The 19,412-nt window shown below is 43.0% G+C and overlaps 1 protein-coding gene across 1 annotated transcript in view; it reads left to right on the forward strand.

The window, feature by feature from the left end:
• SYTL4 (synaptotagmin like 4) overlaps window positions 1–17,615 on the forward strand; it is a 69,851-nt gene extending 52,236 nt beyond the window's left edge. The window contains exons 6-17 of the mRNA XM_081223201.1: window positions 2,065–2,166; window positions 2,648–2,723; window positions 3,064–3,154; window positions 3,267–3,370; window positions 3,882–3,977; window positions 5,774–5,952; window positions 6,246–6,348; window positions 6,878–7,039; window positions 10,949–11,057; window positions 12,922–13,021; window positions 13,780–13,988; window positions 15,922–17,615. Of these exons, the coding sequence (XP_081079327.1) occupies window positions 2,065–2,166; window positions 2,648–2,723; window positions 3,064–3,154; window positions 3,267–3,370; window positions 3,882–3,977; window positions 5,774–5,952; window positions 6,246–6,348; window positions 6,878–7,039; window positions 10,949–11,057; window positions 12,922–13,021; window positions 13,780–13,988; window positions 15,922–16,070 (1,480 nt within the window). The 3' untranslated portion in view covers window positions 16,071–17,615. The remainder of the gene's footprint in view (window positions 1–2,064; window positions 2,167–2,647; window positions 2,724–3,063; window positions 3,155–3,266; window positions 3,371–3,881; window positions 3,978–5,773; window positions 5,953–6,245; window positions 6,349–6,877; window positions 7,040–10,948; window positions 11,058–12,921; window positions 13,022–13,779; window positions 13,989–15,921) is intronic.
• Window positions 17,616–19,412: the final 1,797 nt, after the last annotated feature.

Consider the following 19,412-nt stretch of genomic DNA (forward strand, 5'->3'; position numbering starts at 1 on the left):
CCACCTGTTAGCTATTGTGAATAATGCTGCTATGAACATTTGTGTACAAGTTTTTGTGTGGACACGTGTTTTCAGTTCTGTATTGGGGATATATATATATGATTGATTGATGATTGGCTGCATTGCGAGGCTTGCAGGATCTTAGTTCCCTGACCAGGGATTGAATCCAAGCCCCCGGCAGTGGAAGCGCAGAGTCCTAACCACTGGGCCACCAGGGAATTCCCTGGATTTATATTTTCAAAACTCATTTTGGCTGCTGTGTTGAGGATAGATTGTATGAGGACAAGGGCAGAAGTAGGGAGTTCAGTTAAGAGGCTACTGCAACCACCCAGGAGGTGATGGTGGTTTAGACCAGAGTAATGGCAGTGGAGGGGGAGAGAACTGGTCATATTCTAGATATACTTTGAAGATAGAGCCAAGAGGAGTTGCTAATGCATTGGATATGTATTTTGAGAGAACGAGCGGAGTCAAGGGTGATTCTTAAGATTTTTGACCTGAGAAATGAAAGGACAGAGTTGCCATTTGATGAAATTGAGGGAAGAGCAGGTTTGGGGGAGGATTAGGGCTTTGGTTTTGGACTTGCTGTGTTTGAGACATCCCAGCAGAGATGTCAAGTAGGATGTTGGAAATAGAAGTCTGGCGTTTGAGTAAGAGAGAAATTTGGGAATTGTTAGTTTATAGAGCGTATTTAAAGCCATGAGACTAGATGAGATCATTTAGGGATAATTCTAGATAGTGAAGACAAGAAGCCCAAGGAATAACCGTGGACACAATCCAAAGATTAGAGGTCTAGGAGGTGAGGAGAGACCAGCAAAGGAGATTGAGAAGGAGCAGCCAGTGAGGTCAGAGGACCAAGAGAGTGTGGTATCCTGGAGGCCAAGTGAAATTACTTGAGACACTTCAGGAAGAATGATTTTTTTCCCTTGTTCTCACAAATTCCTTGAGGTAAGGGGTCCAGGAATTGTGTCCTTCCCTTTAGAGATGACTGCTGTTTTGAGTGCCCAGGGTCATCCTTCATTAAGCTGAAAAGGAATTCTGGTCTTCTGAATAATATCTTCAAAGCATACTGCTTATTTATGTATACACTTTATGCTCCACTGAGGGCATTTAGTCAAAAATTCAGTCAAAAAATAATTGAGTGCCCACTCTATGCTAGTCTTCTAGGCATTGGGAATGCAGCAGTGAACAAAATATGTGGTCACTCATCTCCTGGAACTTACTCCAATGGAGGAGAAAGACATTAAACAAATCATTTGTTTAAATTATTGAACAAATTAAGTAATTTATATAAAAGACATAAAAAGTTACACATATGATGACTGCTACCAAGGCATCAGGGTGCTTCAGGAGCATATAGGAAGGTTACTAATCCAGACTTGGGGTGGGAGCATGGTCAGAGAGATCTCCAGGAACTGACATATAAGGAGAGACCAGAAGAAGCAATAGATTTAACCAGAAGTTTCAAGTAAACAAGAAAAATGGCCATTGTGGCCATCCCAGGCAGAGAAAAGAGGGAAGAAGAAGAGCTTTGGCACATTCAGGGAACCAAAAGAGCTTCATCATTCTGGAATGTAAAGTATAAGGAGAGGTGGAGGGTGAAAGATGAGTCTGCAGACGTGAGCAGGGGTCAACTCATAAGGATTTTCTTGCCATGCTAAGGAGTTTGAACTCAATCCCAAGAGGAATGGGGAACCACTGAGCAGTTTTTTGTTTTGTTTTGTTTTTGTTTTTTTTTGCGGTACGTGGGCCTCTCACTGTTGTGGCCTCTCCCGTTGCAGAGCACAGGCTCCGGACGCACAGGCCCAGCGGCCATGGCCCACGGGCCCAGCCGCTCCGCGGCATGTGGGATCCTCCCGGACCGGGGCACGAACCCGTGTCCCCTGCATCAGCAGGCGGACTCTCAACCACTGCGCCACCAGGGAAGCCCCTACTGAGCAGTTTTAAAAGCATACTTAGCTCTTAGAAAGATCACTTAGGCTACCATTATGAAAGGTTGGAAGGAAGCCTGCCTCCCGGCAGGAGAGCCCACTTCCTTTATGTGTTGGCTCTTGGTTTTTATTCTAGTGTGCCATTTGAAGTCCCCAAGCTGAAAAGTGGAAAGAGTGCCCTGGAGGCTGAGAGTGAGAGTCTGGATAGCTACATGGCTGACTCGGATAGCACGTCCAGGTGAGATGCCCCCAGTCCCTGCTGCTCTGCTCAGCCGAGCTCCCATTTTGTTGTCTAGCGCCAGGGTGCGGGAATCCGCTGCCTTCAGTGTTCCTGACTTCTGTCCTCGACAAGGCGAATGAAGTATTTTATCTGATGTTGCCACAAGTCTTCCAGTAGCACTTCTACTGTTGGCTCTGAGCACACCCTTCTGGAACATGCTAACTTCCCAGGCCGCTGCACCTTGGAGGAGTCTTCCTGGACCAGCAGCAACGGATGCTGCTATCCCTTAGGCATGGGGGTTTGAGTGTTTGTGTTTGTACAGAGCTGCTTATCTAATCATCTGCATTCCTTCAAAGTAAATCAGATGTGAAGTTTACCTTCTGGATTTGGTTACTGCAGTGGCCTCAAGCCAGTGGCTCTCTTTCCATAGAGCTTGGGTTCCTAGACAGAAGGGGAAGGGGAAAAGGTGATGTATTATAGCTTCTGTATCTGCCTCCAGGAGAGACTCTCTGGATAAATCTGGCCTCTTTCCAGAATGGAAGAAGATGTCTGCCCCCAAATCTCAAGTAGAAAAGGTAAGCTTTATTTATTGGTTGGTCGATCTCTGTCTCTCTTTTGTCTGTCTTTGTCTCTGTATGTCTCTCTCTCTTTCTTTTACCTTCCTCAGGAAGAATTTAAATCAAGAGTTCAAACAAACAAATTTTAGTTCAGATTCCCTTGGGAGCATTTTCTAAGGTTTTGGTTGAAACGTGAGAAAATAGGTTTTGTACAATTTCCTAGGATTAAGTTAAAGTTAAGATTAATATTTCCTTTAAGTTTGTCATAGTTTAGTGAAAATCTGGGCCTTCTTCCTTACTCCATTCTTCCACCTACTCAACTGTCTTTTTCCATTTCCTTGCCCTTATCTCTTCCTAGGAAGCTCAGCCTGAGGGTCAAAATGTGGTATCTGTGGACGAGGGTGAAATGATATTCAAGAAGAACACCAGAAAAATCCTCAGGCCTTCAGGTAGCTGGTTTCCCTTCATGGCCTTTTGAGATTGAAGTTCTGAGTACTTGGTGGGTTATTCGTATGGAGAAGAGTAGGTTTCTTTTGATTTGGTTTTTGGCCTTCCACTCAGAGTACACTAAATCTGTGATTGATCTTCGCCCGGAAGATGTGGGGCATGAAAGTGGCTCCTTGGGAGACAGAAGCAAATCTGTCCCAGGTCTCAGTGTGGATATGGTAAGTACCCTTGTATTTCACTTGGTCACTATATGAAATTTTATATATCTAAAGTTGACTTTACTGCCTGATACTCTCAATTCACCTGTTTAATTCTTTAAGAAAAGGTAACATGAATCTTGATTCCCCCTCAATTTCTAAAGTAAATCTGGTTGCTGAATTGCTTGAAGAAAAAGACTATCTTTCACTGTCTCTTTTATTTTCTAAACATTGCTTGATATATGGTTGGGGGCTCAAATAAATACTTATCTTGAATATAATGTAAAGGGATGGCTGGGTTGGGGCAGTCAAATGAGAAAGAGATATTCTTATCTTATTATTTTGTGATTTGAGAAGGGTAGTTGGAACATAGTTTGGAAGCCTAAAATGGGAAAACATAAAGATAAGTATGTCCGTGTGCATATGACACCTCAGAGCTTATCAACAATTATGGCCCCTACTAAAGGAAGGATATTCATCTTTGAACTTTTTCTTATTTTTATTAACTCTGAATCTATATTTATTTTTCAAGGAAGAGGAAGAGGAAGAAGAAGAAGACATTGACCACCTGGTGAAGTTGCATCGTCAGAAGCTAGCCAGAAGCAGCATGCGAAGTGGCTCTTCCATGGTAAGTTCTATTAGTTCTGTGGCTATGGACATGTTGGGATACCAGGAAGGATGGAAGTGCCTCCCTAAAGCAGGAGGATCAGGACCTGGGGAAATTCTCCTAGTCACTCTTTCTAGGTAAGTGAGATGCATTTGTTTGTTCCTTTCCTCAGTTTAGACCATAGTTGCTTAGTGCACAGTTAGGTGGCTTTCTCAGCCTCTGCCCTGGCGATTCTTACATCAGGTAGTTAGAGCTAGAGATGTTCATCATAGCCTTGTGAACAGTAACCCATAACTTCTCCCTTAAAAAGGTACCCAGGCCATGAAGTGAGCAAGATCAGGTTTCTTCATCAGAGCATGTACCAAGTCTCACATTCAAGGGCAGTGAGTGCCATGAGAAGGGCCTTGGCAGGGTTAATTGGCATCAGGATATGATTAAGGAACAACAGCATCAATGAGAATCATGAAGTTAAAGGGACATTTAAGATTCAGGGCCTAGTTCTGTCATAAGTGTGAAGATTGATGTTTAGGGGAAACAGAATCAGAAAGCAGGGTGATTAGATGGTCCCACTCACACATAGGAAGAGAACGGTGGGCTTGCAGAGTCAATTATTACCTGAGAGGAAGGTATCTTTTCACCTCTGTTGGGATTTTCCCCCCAATTCTGATGCAATCACTTTTCTCTATAGGTCTTGAGAGACATAAGGTGGATAAAAGAAATGCACAGATAATTAAGGCCCCTTGTTTTAATTAGTAACTGACCCCTTCTAGCCAGCATTGTAGCATATATAACATACACCAAAATCGGACTGAGCTGCGTCTTACCTCTACTCCTTGCCCACCTGCTGGGGCAGTTGAAAATTAACAATAAAATGTGTAAAAAGAGGGAAGAAGAGCAGCTCGGAGCCTAGGTGAGCCATGAGCTGATTGATGAACCTGAGCAGTTGTGCGTGTGCTCTTAGCTGTCTCTTATACTCTGGGTACAAGACGACTGGCAGTACTGGCTGGTTGGTTGCAGGGGGCTTTTGTTTTCTTCAGTGACTATGGCTTTCTCATGAGGGAAAATGTTAGCAATGTGGCAGGGGGAGTGTGCCTTCGCCAGATGTTTGTGGGTGCTTTATCTTTTTTTGTTTGGTTGGTTTTTTGTTTTGTTTTGTTTTGTTTTTTGCCACGCCACACGGCATATAGGATCTTAGTTCTCCCACCAGGGATTGAACCCGTGCCCTCTGCACTGAAAGCACGGAGTCTTAACCACTGGACCACCAGGGAAGTCCCTGTTTGTTTTTTTCTTCCAGTTTTATTGAGATATAACTGACATACAGCACTTTATAAGTTTAAGGTATACAGCATAGTGATTTGACTTACATATATCATGAAAAGGTTACTGCAGTAAGTTTAGTGAACATCCATCATCTTATATAGATACAAAATTACAGAAATAGAAAAAAAAATTTTTCCTTGCGATGAGGACTCTTAGTATTTACTCTCTTAACAACTTTCATATATAACACACAGCAGTGATAATTATATTTATCATGTTACACATTATATCCCTAGTACTTATTTATCCTATAACTGGAAAATCATACCTTTTGACCACTTTCATACAATTTCTTCTCCCCTGACCCCTTGCCTCTTATAAGCACAAATCTGACCTCTTTTTCTGAGTTTTGTTTGTCTGTGTTTGAAGTATAATAGACCTACAACACTATGTTAGTTCCTGTTACACAACATAATGATTCGATATTTCTGTAAATTTCAAAACGATCACCATGGTGAGTCTAGTTACCATCTGCCATGTGGATGCTTTATCTTCAGAGTACGATTGGCAGCATGATGAGCATTTATAGCGAAGCTGGCGATTTCGGGAACATCTTTGTGACTGGCAAGATTTCCTTTTCCCTGAAGTATGAGCAGCAAACACAGGCTCTGGTCATTCATGTGAAGGAGTGCCACCATCTGGCCTATGCTGACGAAGCCAAGAAGCGCTCGAACCCGTGAGTGCTTCTGGACCCTGCGCGGTGCTTGGAGATGATCAGACCCCAGCATCTCTCTGGGCACCCTTGAACCGAGGCTCTCACTTCCTGGGCAGACAGGGAGGTGTGATTGAGAGTGGTTAGGGGAGATGTGGTAAAAGGACCAGGATTGGGAAAATGCAAGAATGGCCGGTCTAAGAGGGCTCGATGTGACATTTTCATTTCATCATGGCATATGTATATGGAGAGGAAGAAAATAAGGAATGGACTTCCAAAAAGACAGCAAATTACTCAGTATTCTCCTTGGTTTTTAGATATGTGAAGACTTATCTTCTGCCTGACAAATCCCGCCAAGGAAAAAGAAAAACCAGCATCAAGCGGGACACCATTAATCCGCTATATGATGAGATCCTCAAAGTAAGTATCTAGAGCCCGAGAGGGTATGAGAATTTGTTCTGTCTTGTGTGCTAAGCTGTAGCTATTCCTCTGCTGCGTGGGTGGTCGACATGGTTTTCAGTGGCCATATCTGTGTTTAAGGATATACTATGGGCATCTGTTCACATCCTGACCTCCCAGAGAAGAGAACAAAGCTGATCTGACTCTCTTGGATTATTGTGAAGTTGGAGGTCCACGTGGCCACAAATCTCATTTTAAAGAGTCATTTGCGATCAGGAATCTCCCTGGCAGTTCTTTTTGAATATTCCAGTGTTCTCTCCCCCACTGAAGGAAAAATTCATATTCCAGGTCCTCCGCTGGAATATGGTAGGTTTTTGTGAAACGGGGTAAGTGGAGGCTTTGAGGGAGGAAACTCAAAGTGCTTAGGGACTAAAGTGATTTGATATTCAGGACTATGGACTTTGAGTATGGTTGCTCAGATTTGGCAGTAATCTTTTTCTGAGGAATTACCGTGAACTAATCATCTTGGGCTTCTCCTTTCCTTTCACAGTATGAGATCCCAGAATCTCTCCTGGCCCAGAGGACTTTGCAGTTCTCGGTTTGGCATCATGGTCGTTTTGGCAGAAACACTTTCCTTGGAGAGGCAGAGGTCCAGATGGACTCCTGGAAGCTTGATAAAAAACTGGATCATTGCCTCCCTTTACATGGAAAGGTAGTCTGCTTTAACAACTCCTTACAGAGTTTGGATCTGAGGTAGAATTGCCTGCAGTGACTTCTGCTGGGACAGTTTTGAATGCAGTCTGTGAAGTTCTAGCGCACCCTGCTGGGGTTACTGAGTTTAACAGTAATTTCAGATGCACTTGGATGGCAAGTGTGAGTAATCTCTTCTGTGTAGGCCAGACGAAGATGAAGCCACGGTTTTCCTTTGAAGTCTTTCATATGTGTGCCAAGCTTTGCCTCCTGATCTTCCAGAGTCTGGGCGTATCCTAACATCCTAACTTGTGCCTCTTCTCCAAGCTAACTTTTTGGGTGTATCCTAATCTGCACTGGTTTTCCAAACTACCCTTTTCACTAAAGAAGTGGGAAGTAAAGCAATTCACGGAGTTCCAACTGCTGTGCTCTTGGTCACACAAGCCAGGGACAGTTTTACTTTGGAGATGGCATCTCAGGTGAGAGTGTGGCAGTGTGCATAATAGTACCTGGGATCTGAGTGCAGACCTGGATTTGAATCCAGGCCCTGTGATTTACCAGCTAGATAAATCACCTAACTTAAAGGTAACTTACAGGACTTCCCTGGTGGTCCAGTGGGTAAGACTCCATGCTCCCAATTCATGGGGCCTGGGTTTGATCCTGGTCGGGGAACTAGATCCCACGTGCATGCCGCAACTAAGAGGTTACCTGCTGCAACTAAGAGTCTGCATGCCGCAACTATGAGCCTGCATGTCACAACTAAAAGATCCCACATGCCGCAACTAAAAGATCCCACATGCCTCAGTGAAGATCCCGAGTGCCACAACTAAGACCCAGCGCAGCCTAAGTAAATAAATAAATATTTAAGAAAAAAAAGAAAAAGATAACTTAGGTAAGTCACCTAACTTCTGTGGGCCTTAGTTCCTTCACCTATAAAGTGGAAATGATAATAATATTCCTCTTCTGCAGGAGCATATACAGAGTACCAATCAGTGCCTGGCACATAAAAGACATTCAATAGGTTACTGTCACTCTGGTTAAGATGAAATGCTAAAACAGAGTTAGGACTTCTTGATTATCAGAACTGTTCAATGGCAAGATTCTTCTGTAAAACTTTTTTTACACTAGCATTTTCAATGCTAAAAATAGTACATGTTACATAGAATGCCTTTGGAAAGATGGACATGAAACTAGTAGTAGTGGCTGCCTCTAGGAAGAGAGACTGAGGTAGGAGGGTTTAGTTTTCTCTATATGCCCTTTTATAACGTTTGAACTTTTTATCAGGTCTACATATATTGCTTATCAAGAACACTAAGAATAAAAGGATTTATGTGCATGATTCAAAATTAAAACAACATGGAAGTGTATAAAAAGAAAATAGGTTATTTCCATTCCCTAGAAATATTGTTATCAACTACTTGGATATCTTTATAGAAATTTTGTATTAAGCAGCACAGATATATATACATATGGATTTACATTTTTCCTTTTTACACAAATGGACTCTTATCATTGTGTATATATATCTTGATTTTTCATTTAACAATTTGTCATTTACCACGGACATTTTTCTATGCCATCACTTACAGCCTTATCTCATTTTAACTGCTGGATAGTATTCTTCATGTACCTATATTATAATTTATTTACAATCCCCCCACCAATGGGTATTTAAATTGTTTGCCTCTGTTTTTGCTATTAAAACTATGCTATAATATATCTTGGTCTTCTTTTGTGAGTGTAACTTTAGGAAAAATTTCTGGTGGTGAAATTGCTGGGTCAAAGGAAATGTACATCCAGTATTTTGATAGCTACTGCCCTCCAAAAAATAGTAACAATATTAAAAATGTCCCTAGGAAAGCAGTTATCACCAAACTATAGCATATTATTAGAAATTTAGAATTTCTGAAGCACTTGGCATGTAAGATATTCTCTCTGGGGCCTACACTTGATATAATTATATTGGAAATGTCACTGTAAGCCATCATGAACTACTGCCAATAAAAAAATGTCTTACATAAAAAGAAAAACCTGCACTAAAATGGAGCTGTTTGCTCTTTGCAATTATTTTGAGCCAGAATGAAAACGTGCTACTGAAACAAATACGCCAATTATGCCAATTTCCAGCTAAGGCTAAACTCCAATTTTTAAGAGTCCACTGAAGTTCACAATCTAGAGACTAATAAATTGTGTAGACATTTTATAAACAACAAAAAGACCACTCCAGTATTACATATCTATTTTAACTGAAAACATTCTACATTTATTGTCTCTGATTTTTCTTTTTTTGCCCTAGTGATCCATTTGCTCCCATTCAGTTTTCTCTTCCTGGCATCCACCTCCCTATTCTTCTGTCTCTCCCATACACTACACTTCCGTGCATTCTGGGTATGTGGTACATTTTTCCAAACCAGTGGGGATTATACCTTCCTTGCATTGCCATGCTCAGAGATGAGGCCTTAGGTTAGAGGAGCCCCAGTGAACACGGGCAGTGAAAGAGCACCTCTGATCTGCACCAGCTCATGCTCTGGGTACCAAGGCATAAGGGACAGAGCCATGCTGAGAGAGCCAGTAGAGTGAAGCAGTCCTGCTGCCCACAGCCACTTGCTGCTCATCCCAGATATCCACTCATTCACACTTGCATTCATTCAGGAAATATTTGTGGAGCACCTACTGTGTGCCAGGTACATTGCTAAGTGTTGGGCATACTAGGATGAACAACAAAAAGGCTTGATTCCTGTCCTCCTGGCATTTAGATTCTAGTGGCAGAGGCAGTCATTAATCAAAAGTAACCTAAACAAATGTAAAATTAAAAATTGTGGCATATTCAAATCCTTGTAACAGAATTTCACCTAGACCTCAAATCTTTGCAAACTCTCTTTTAAAAAAGACTTTTTATCTTTGAAAATCATACAAGTGATACATGCCATTCTCATTAAAAAGACACTATAGATATAGACAGAGTAAAAGTGAAAGCCCTCTTTCCTTTCCCCATTCTAGTCCCCTCCTTAGAAGATACAGGTGTTAATTATGTCTGTATCTGTATGCTTCTGGGTTTTTCTATGCAGTGTAGTATAGTGCTTAAAACCATGGATTCTGCAACCAGTCTGTCTGAATTTGAATCGTGGCTCTGCCAATTACTGGGTGACCTTGGGCAAGTTACTTAACTTCTCTGTTCCTCTGTTTCATAATCTGTAAAATGGGGATAATTGTACTCATGTCATAGGGACTATCTTGAGGATTAAACAAAATGATATAATTAAAATACTATAACAGTACCTGGCACATAGTAAGTACTATATGAGTGATAATGATAATAATCATTATTTACATACATATATATTTACATATACACATATGAATATATTTTAATATAAGTGGGATGCTTTTTCTGCATCTTGCCTTGTTGACTTAACAGTACATCTTGGATATCTTTCTATGTCAGTGTGTAGAGATTCACTGCATCCTTTTTGATGATTGCACACCATATGCCATACGATGGCATTAAAATCACTCATTTAACCTTTCCTGTATTGATTGACATTTAGGTTGTTTCCACTTTGGGGCTATCACTAACAATGTTGTTAGCAAGATTCTTCGTCATGGTGTCAGTCCCCTGTCAGTTTGTATGGCAACCTTGCTGGCAGACCTTTGAGGGTATTTGGAATCTAGTAATGGTATCCCCAAAGTAGCAAAACAGTAGGCATTGCGGAAGACTCCTTGTTAGTTCTTCTGCAAGCTCCTTTGGAAGAAACTGCCTTAGAATCCTGTGGCTGCCATGGCCTAGGGATCGTGGATGGTATTCATAAGGAGAAGGATCCTTTTATGCTGTGAAACTGTTCTTGGGGGTAATTTTAGAATCTCCTCAGCGAGAGGTCTCAACAACTCGTGAACAGCCCAGCTTGACCTGTTGGGTTTCCCTGTGTTTCAGATCAGTGCTGAGTCCTCGACTGGCTTGCCATCACACAAAGGAGAGTTGGTGGTTTCATTGAAATACATCCCAGCCTCCAAACTCCCTGCTGGAGGTGACCGGAAGAAGAGTGAGTTTTCTTTGGGGCCCTGGATTTAGCTCTTAGTTTTCTGCACAAGATCTGTGCGAGGTGGTGCTGGCTAGTGGCTAGCACTATTGGAGAGACCAGATTACGATGCACACTGGATCATTTTCTAGGGAATATTCCTTTACTAAGTAAGCCATTTCTGTTTTTCAACCAGAAGGGAATGCCTTAAGAGTTGGATTCCCTTTTTTTGTTTTTGTTTTTATGTTGTTGTTTTGTTTTGTTTTTGATGCCATTAAACTAACTTGGTCTTGGTCCAGCTCTGACAGGCTACTGAGAGGTCAGAACAGAACAGAAACTTCAGGACTGAGAGAGGGTGGTTGGAAAGGGTGGTGTATAAGTATAAGGGACAGGAAGTTGAAGGCTGAGGAAGAGTAACTCAACACACCAGGCATTGTGCTAGTGACTGTGGATATGTAGGTGAATAAGACATGATATTTGCCCTCCCTTGCACAGTTTTATTTTAGAAAGAAAGACAGTCATCTGCTAAAAGAACACAGATAAGGGAGTGATGAATTCTGTCTGGTTATATTTGGGAGAGATTTAAAGAGGAAGTAATGATGATACTGGACTTAAGACTTTACCAGGCAGAAAAGGAAGAGGATGGGGTGAGCAGAGCATTTCCAGAAGAGGAGATAGCATGAGCAAAGGTTTGAAAAAGGCATGGTAAATGGGGGGTTGTATGTGAGTGTGAGGCAGTGAACTTCTTAGTTGAGTGGGGCTGGAGTTATGGTATATAGATGTGGAAGTGGGGCTGGAATTGTTGATGAGGCTGCAGCCTAGCTGAAAAGGGCCATGAATGTAATGGTAAGAAGTTGAACTTGACACTTTGGCAACGGGAAGCCAAGTTCTTAAAAAGTTACCTGCAACAAAGTCTAATCTATAGGATTTGGGGAAGTCAGTGAGATCCCCAAGGAGGGTGTGCAGGATAACTAGAGAAGAGAGACAAGGATAGAACCAGAGGGAACACTTTAAAGAATGAAGATGGGAAGAGAAGCCAGTGAGGTAGAGGCTTATCAGGGGAGAGCAATGCCGGGAGAGAGCTTGAAGAAGGGAGCGGGTGTTGTCAACAGTATTGAAATACCACTGGCATGTCGGGCCCAATGAGAAGATACAGCTCATCAGCATTAGATTACATTTTCAGTGGATCAGTGGAAGCAGAAGCCAGATTTCACTAGAAACTAGGTTGAGTGAATGAGGCAAAGAAGTAGAGGCAGTGAGTGTGGACTCTTTTTTTCCAGGATAATTGATGGTGAAAGAAAGGAGAGCCAGGGAGGACAGCTTGAAAGGAGATAAGGTTGAAGGGAAATTTACTTTTAAAAGAATTTTTTAAAATCAGAGGTGAGATTAGCATATATTTAGACTGAGAGGATGGGACCAGTAGAGAATGAGATATTAAAAATGGGAGGTGGGGGTTGAAATTGATGATGCCTGATGAGTCTTGTTGACGTGGGGATGGGATCCAGAACACAAGTGGTGGAGTTCCCTTTTTTCAATCATTCAGCAAACATCAGGCAACTTTATTTCTCTATGCCTCAATTTTCTCATCTGTAAAATGAGGAGAATGATAGTATATATCTCATATGGTTGTTTTGAGGAATAAATGCTTAATGTTGAATCAGGCACATAGCCAGTTTTCAATAAGCCTTTGTCGCTATTGTTATGACTTGAGTGCCTATTTCTTGCCGTTAGGCACTGTGCTAGGTACTGAGAATACAAGGCAGGTGTGGTCCACTTATCATGGAAGTTGCTGTCTTCAGGATCAAGGAGAGGAAGTGCTATGTAGATAAAGCTTGAGAGAAATGTGGAGGTGTCGGAACTCATTTGCTATGTCTGACATCCCTTCCAGGTACAGGTGGGGAAGGGGGAGAGCTCCAGGTGTGGATCAAAGAAGCCAAGAATCTGACAGCTGCCAAATCAGGAGGGACTTCAGACAGCTTTGTGAAGGGGTGAGTCCCTGGACCAGCACCAAACTAACCAGTTTCAGGACATGAGAATTAAGAGAGGAACCCAATTTAACCTTTCTCTGTAGATATTATCCCTGTTTGTCCTGCCACCTCCAGCAACCAACTTGTTCCTGAAATTAGGTAATGGCACATCCTCCACTACCACGTTGGCATTGGTCTGAGCTCAGTTTGGGCTGGGCTGTAGTGTTGATTTCCAAAAAGGAGGGTGGTAGACAGTTAGGTCTGACTTCTCCTTTGTTATAGATTTATGCTCTTAATTAATCCTGAATAAAAATCTGTGTTCCCTGACTGTCAAGACCTGGGGACTCAGGACTTTGTTCCCCACAATATTTAAGCAATGGCAGCTTTCCCCAGGTTACAGCTCAACCTACTGACTTAAGTTCTCTAGCAAATCATGTCTGGCTATGCCTATGCTTATTACTGTTGTTTTTATTAAACAGGACTTTGCCCAATAGAAGTGGAACCAAATATTCAAAACCCATTTTTGATGGTGTATAAACAATAGCTCCCTAATAATATTGTATTAATTTTCTCTCCAGGTAAAAGGAATTGAATCGGGTGAATGATCTAGTGGAGGTGGTAGGAACTATGTTTCAACAGATTCAAAGGAGGGAGAGTGTGTCCTCGGATCTGAGTGTTGACTCACCTTCGTGGGCTAGGCCTGTGGGAGGGGAAAGGGGAATTTAGATAGATATTGCCAGCTTTGAGTAGGTTGTTGATTCCTCCGCCCCCTCTGCCAGATACCTCCTTCCCATGAGGACCAAGGCCAGTAAGCGTAAAACTCCTGTGATGAAGAAGACCCTGAATCCCCACTACAACCATACATTTGTCTACAATGGTGTGAGGCTGGAAGATCTCCAACACATGTGCCTGGAACTGACTCTGTGGGACCGGGAGCCCCTGGCCAGCAATGACTTCCTGGGCGGGGTCAGGCTGGGTGTTGGCACTGGTGAGAGCCTCTCCCCCACCCTCACTGTCTTCAAGGCCTCTTAGATGTTTCACTCTGTATAGACCCATCCCCCTCCCTACACAGCTCCACTATGTCAGGAGTTGTCTTCTTTCAGTTAACATTCAGCCAGTGTTTACTGAGGGCCTATTATGTGCAGGGCTGGGGGGAGGCTGAGCTCCTGCACTTTCATGTGTACAGGTAAATGGGACCCTGATTGCCAGGAATGCCATCATCTTCCCACCAAAAACATATAAAAACCTACATATATCTATACCTCTGATTTCCACCTTCCATCCTGTTAAGTGAAAGAAGGGTCCTTCCTAGCAAGGGCCAAGCTCTTTCCAAGTGTTCTAGATCACACCCTCTCCTTCTCAGTGACCTTACTTCTGGAATCTCCTATCTCTCCTATCTGATCAGTTTTATTCTCTCTACCTCCCTATTGGAGGAGAAAGTACATATACTCTGGTATTTCCAGTCTTAATAAACAGAAACAAACCTTCCCTTGACCCCATGTCTCCCCTCTGATTTCTTAAAGAGAGTGGTTTCCATGGCCTCAGCTCTCCTTTAGTCTTCAATCCACTGTGATCTGACTTCTGTCCCACCACTCCACTGGGTAACTGCTTATGCCAAAATTTTGATTTCATCATCCTAGAATTTTCATGCTATTTAGCATAGCTGATCACTCCCTTTTTTTTGAAATACTTTGCTTCTCTTGACACCACACTTTTCTTTGGGACATCCTCATTCTCTACCCAAACTCTAAATATTGGTGCTCTCAAGGCTTAGTCTTGAATTCTCCTTTCTTTTTCTACAGTCTCTGCATTCCTGTGGCTGTAAATATTACTTGTATATTAATAATTCATACAAAGCGTTTAACGCAAAGCATCTAGAATGATGTTCTTACACATGTAAGCCAGTTCATGTCAGTCCCCTACTTAAAACGCTTCAGGGGCTCCTACTGCACTTAGAAAGCAATCCACAGTTCTCACCATGCCAATAGGCCCCTGTATCTAGACCCTCTGTTCCTTTATGGTCCATCATATAGTACTACTTGCTCACTATGCTCCAAACACAGTGACTTGCTTTCTGTTCTCCAAGTATACCAAGCTTCTCCCCACTTCATAACCTCTGCAATTCATGCTCCCTCTGTCTGAGAAGGCTGGTTCCTTCCAGTCCTTCAGCTCCTGACTATATGTCTCCTTCTCAGAGGGGCCCTCAGATCACTTAATCTAAGTGAGGCCTTGATCTAGGCACTACAAATCACCCTGTTTGTTTGCTTCATGACACTTACCTCACTATCTGGAATACTCTTGTTGATTTACTTGTGTATTTTCTGTCTTCTCTATTCAACTGTAAGCTGCCTGCAGGCAGGACTTTTTCTGCTTTGTTCACTACTGTATCTCCAGAACCTGAAAGAGTACTTGGTACACAGTAGGCACTTGATAAATGTTTGTCGAATGAATGAGTATACAAGAGAATAGAAATGAGGCCCCATATGATCTGAACTTCAAGCCTGGAGTCTACAGCCAGAAAATAAAGGTGTTCAGCTTCCTTCCTTCCTTCCTTCCTTCCTTCTTTCCTTCCTTCCTCCCTCCGTCCCCTCCCCTCCCTTCCCCTCCCCTCCCTTCCCTTGTCAAGTTGGCAATAACAGAAGGGCTATAGCTGTAACAGCCTTAGAATAAGAAGTCTCGAGCTACCGTGTGTGCTGTTTAGAGTCTCATTTCATCAACTTTAAGCCTCTTGACGGAGTCTCAAGAGCACAGAAATAGCTGTGCAAAATCAACAGGGAGCCATTCTCAGACCGCTGTCCCCATCAGCCCATCTTCATGGTGCACTGTCTTTTATGGGGTGCTACCCTTAATGCATAACCCATATTTCTCAGTAGGCTGAGGAATGGGGTCCCTGTTCAGCCTCCTCTGGTGTTTCTCCTTAGGGATCAGTAATGGGGAAGTGGTGGACTGGATGGACTCGACTGGGGAAGAAGTAAGCCTATGGCAGAAGATGCGACAGTACCCAGGGTCTTGGGCGGAAGGGACTCTGCAGCTCCGTTCCTCGATGGCCAAGCAGAAGCTGGGCTTGTGAGCCCCTATCCTTCTCTTCAGGTCCAACCCTGTCTAGGGCAAGTCAGAGGAAGCGAAGAAACCAAGGGTGAAGATTTATAATTTAGTGTGTGTGTGTGTGTGTGTGTGTGTGTGAGTGTGTGTGTGTGAGTGATATATGTGTGTGTGTAAATGTATTTCTACAAATCTCATTATGCTAGAGTGATATAGACTTCTATCCCTTTTTAAAGCAGGCTCGAAAATAAGCGTCTCTTCAAGATGTTTTTATTTGTGCATAAACTGCTCTATATTTTCAGAGTCCATGTTTCTTATATCTTTATGAGATTTAATTAACTTATCTTTTGAAACAATTTTTTATCACCTGTCTTGCTATCCTGGTCCCTCCTTCCCCAGGAAGCCCCGGCTGCCTTTGGCACTCATACTGGTCTGTGTTTCAAGGTGTGCTTGGTCTGAGGCCAAGGCTCCGGGAAGCAGGGGTGGGTTACAGAAGATGGGGTGGAAGACAGAAAATGGGAGAGAGGTGAGTAGGTCCATCCTTTCTTCTCCAGTTTATGCTTTTAACTCCATTTCTACCTTGACACATTTCTGGAACTTGGCTTTTAACTCTTCTTGTTTGTAGCAGTTTCCACCTTGCTTGGGTCGAGTGGTTTTCTTGGAAATGCTAAGAAAATGTCTAAGTTGCTTCCAGTTCTGAACACCTTCCCTAGACCTTTGGGGAGCCCTTATAACAGAGCTGCTTTAGAAGAGCACTTTAATTAGATAATGGCCTTTGGACTGGGTCATGGGCATGCCCAGTAAGGGCTTCTCAGTGGTTTCCTGAGGACCAGTGACTGAGTGTCTCCCAGCCCATGCTGAATTCTTTGCATTTTAAACTGATACAGCGGTTGTTAAAGAGCTCCTAATTTCTCTAATGAAAGACGAGACATCTTCACTCTCAAGTACCACACTTTTCTTAGCATTTGTGTTCACCATATGTAACCACCCAGAATAGTTTCTACTTACTGTTAAGTCAGCCAGAATGGCGACGTATGGTCTAAACCAGTCCAGTGTTTCTCCAGGCTGGGCACTGTTAGTGTCCAAGAGAGTGTGTTCAGAGAATCTCCTTTTCTGACTTCCTTCTTGAAGTGGTTTCAGTTCCTATTTTTTCTCTTGTTTCCTAGAGTTGACCTAGATGTAACCTGGGTATGGTGGGTTGAGACCTTTCTAAGAAGGGTCTAGCGATCTAAGGTTCATTTTCTGAAACTCACTGTCCCAAACTGACCTTCTTATTCTCACAGTTTTATCTTCACAAAGTCATTTGTAAAAGGAGTCTGTACCGGAGAAGAAATCCCTTTCAGTAGAGTTGGCTGCTAGCAGACTCTCCTATAAGGCTACTGGATTGAAGGTGGCCACTGCAGTTTCTGTTGTATGTGTGAAGTGAACGGAAGAATGTTTTAAAAAGGTTTATTCGGTGTGGATTGATATTGTAATGGAAGCCATAACTTGGGATCCTGGACTGTCACTTGCTCCTTTGTTCTCCACCCCCTGAAATGTGTGTGTGCTTCAATAAAGCTTTCTTCCTTGTCAAGCGTTTGCATTTGTTAGTCTTATAGATGCTTTCGTCTCTGATGTCCTGACTTACTGTTGTTGCTTTTCATGTGGCTTGAAGGATAAGAACCAAAGTGACAAATGCCCTTCCCTAACCATACTGTGCTCACTTGAAGAAAATTTCCCTGTCCCCACATTGGTGCCTGATACCTCTGCCGAGCTCTGATCCATTGACCTCTGTGTTTGGTATTGAGGGAGAGAATGAGAACCCATCTTAAAAGTGCTAACACTTTTCTTTCTCTCTCTAAAGTACCAAGGGAAACTCCTCCTTTACCTTTGTAGCCACCCCCATCCCACGTCTGCAACTGCAGGAAGGAGAGAAAAGTGCACAGGGAAGGGAAGACATCCCCTGCTGTTTCTTTCTGGATCCTTCACCTTCTCTAGGAGGTAGGGCCCTTTCCTTCACTTCTACTACCACTATTTAGTTTTGAGAGATAAATAACCCAGATACCAAGTAACCCATCTCAGAAATAAGACTCTGGGTTTCTAGGTAGAGCCCAAGTGATTTTTCACCCCTTGTATAAAAGGGTATTAAAATATATTGAATGCCTTTTGTGTAGAAAGCTTTCTGCTAGGCATATATTATTTCCTTCATTTCTCCAAGCACCTTATGAAGTAGGAAACCTTCCCTTTTTACAGGTGAGGAAAGTCAAGCCCACTGTCGTGCATAAAGTTGGGAAGTGAATCAAGGTCTAACTCTACAGGACCATGCTGCCTCCTGTGAGGCATGGGCCAAGATTCAAAGAAAGGGGTGACTCCTCTCTTCTAAAATATCTCAAAGAAATAAGTTTCGTTTACGGGGTAGGGCAATCAGAATGCTTTGGATGTTACCTAGTCAGCTGACTGACGGAATAGCTTGTATGGGGGGGAGGGGGCAGGGGAAGGGAAGGAGCGGGGAAAGGAGGAGCGTTCGGGGCAGGCAGAGGCAGAGAGAGAAACACAGAAACAGGTAGAACAGGGTCGGGTCGGGCTAGCCCCTTTGGGTCTGGCTGTCAGACTGACCCCACTGCTGTCTCCTTCCCCTATTTTAGGAGTTGGGATTTCCTGACTCATAATCCTGACTTTACTCATAGCCGTAAAACTTGACCGAAAGAAAGCAAGATTGATTTGTCTTGACTACTCAATCAAATGAAACAAAACAAAAGCTTCTCAATTTTTTTAAGCTAGAGGAGCATTTATATGCAAGAGTCAGGCCCAGGTGGGAACTCTGCTTGAGAGGCACTGGGCCTCCTCGTGTTATCACTTGGGCCTTTGACCCTCTGGCGTGCCCTGGCTTGCCACATGAAGTGTTAGTGATAAAGACGAGGAAGGGCATTCGTTTTGCCTGATGTGCAGTCTTTGCCTCTGGAACCACAGACCCTGTCTGATGGGAGATTTCCCACTTTAACTCATTGTGTTTTGCCTTCTGCCCATAACTTGCTTCCTGCCTTTCAGAGCTCCTGTCTTTCTCTGGAGGGAAGGGGGAGAAGGGACCTTTGTGCTCCAAGTTTGATCATTTCCTCCATGTCCCACTCCACCCAGAAACTGCCTTTTAATTTTGCATTTTACAAATGAGATTTCCACTAACCCCCCAGTATAACAGCTTCTCTGTGACTCACTACTACCCCATAGGTCCTGGGCTCTCGATTTCCGTCCCATCACTCTGCTTGGGAGAGTGTTTTCTTGGGTTGAGAGCTTTTCTTTTCCCTCTTTCCTCCTGGGCACACTCTGAGTGTTCTGTCTGAGTGGGATTACAGAAGATCAAACCTTTCTCCTTACTTAGAGCTGTCAGCTGTCT

The sequence above is a fragment of the Mesoplodon bidens genome, assembly GCF_964165515.1.
Source record: "Mesoplodon bidens genome assembly, chromosome: X".
Taxonomy (NCBI): Eukaryota; Metazoa; Chordata; class Mammalia; order Artiodactyla; family Ziphiidae; genus Mesoplodon; species Mesoplodon bidens.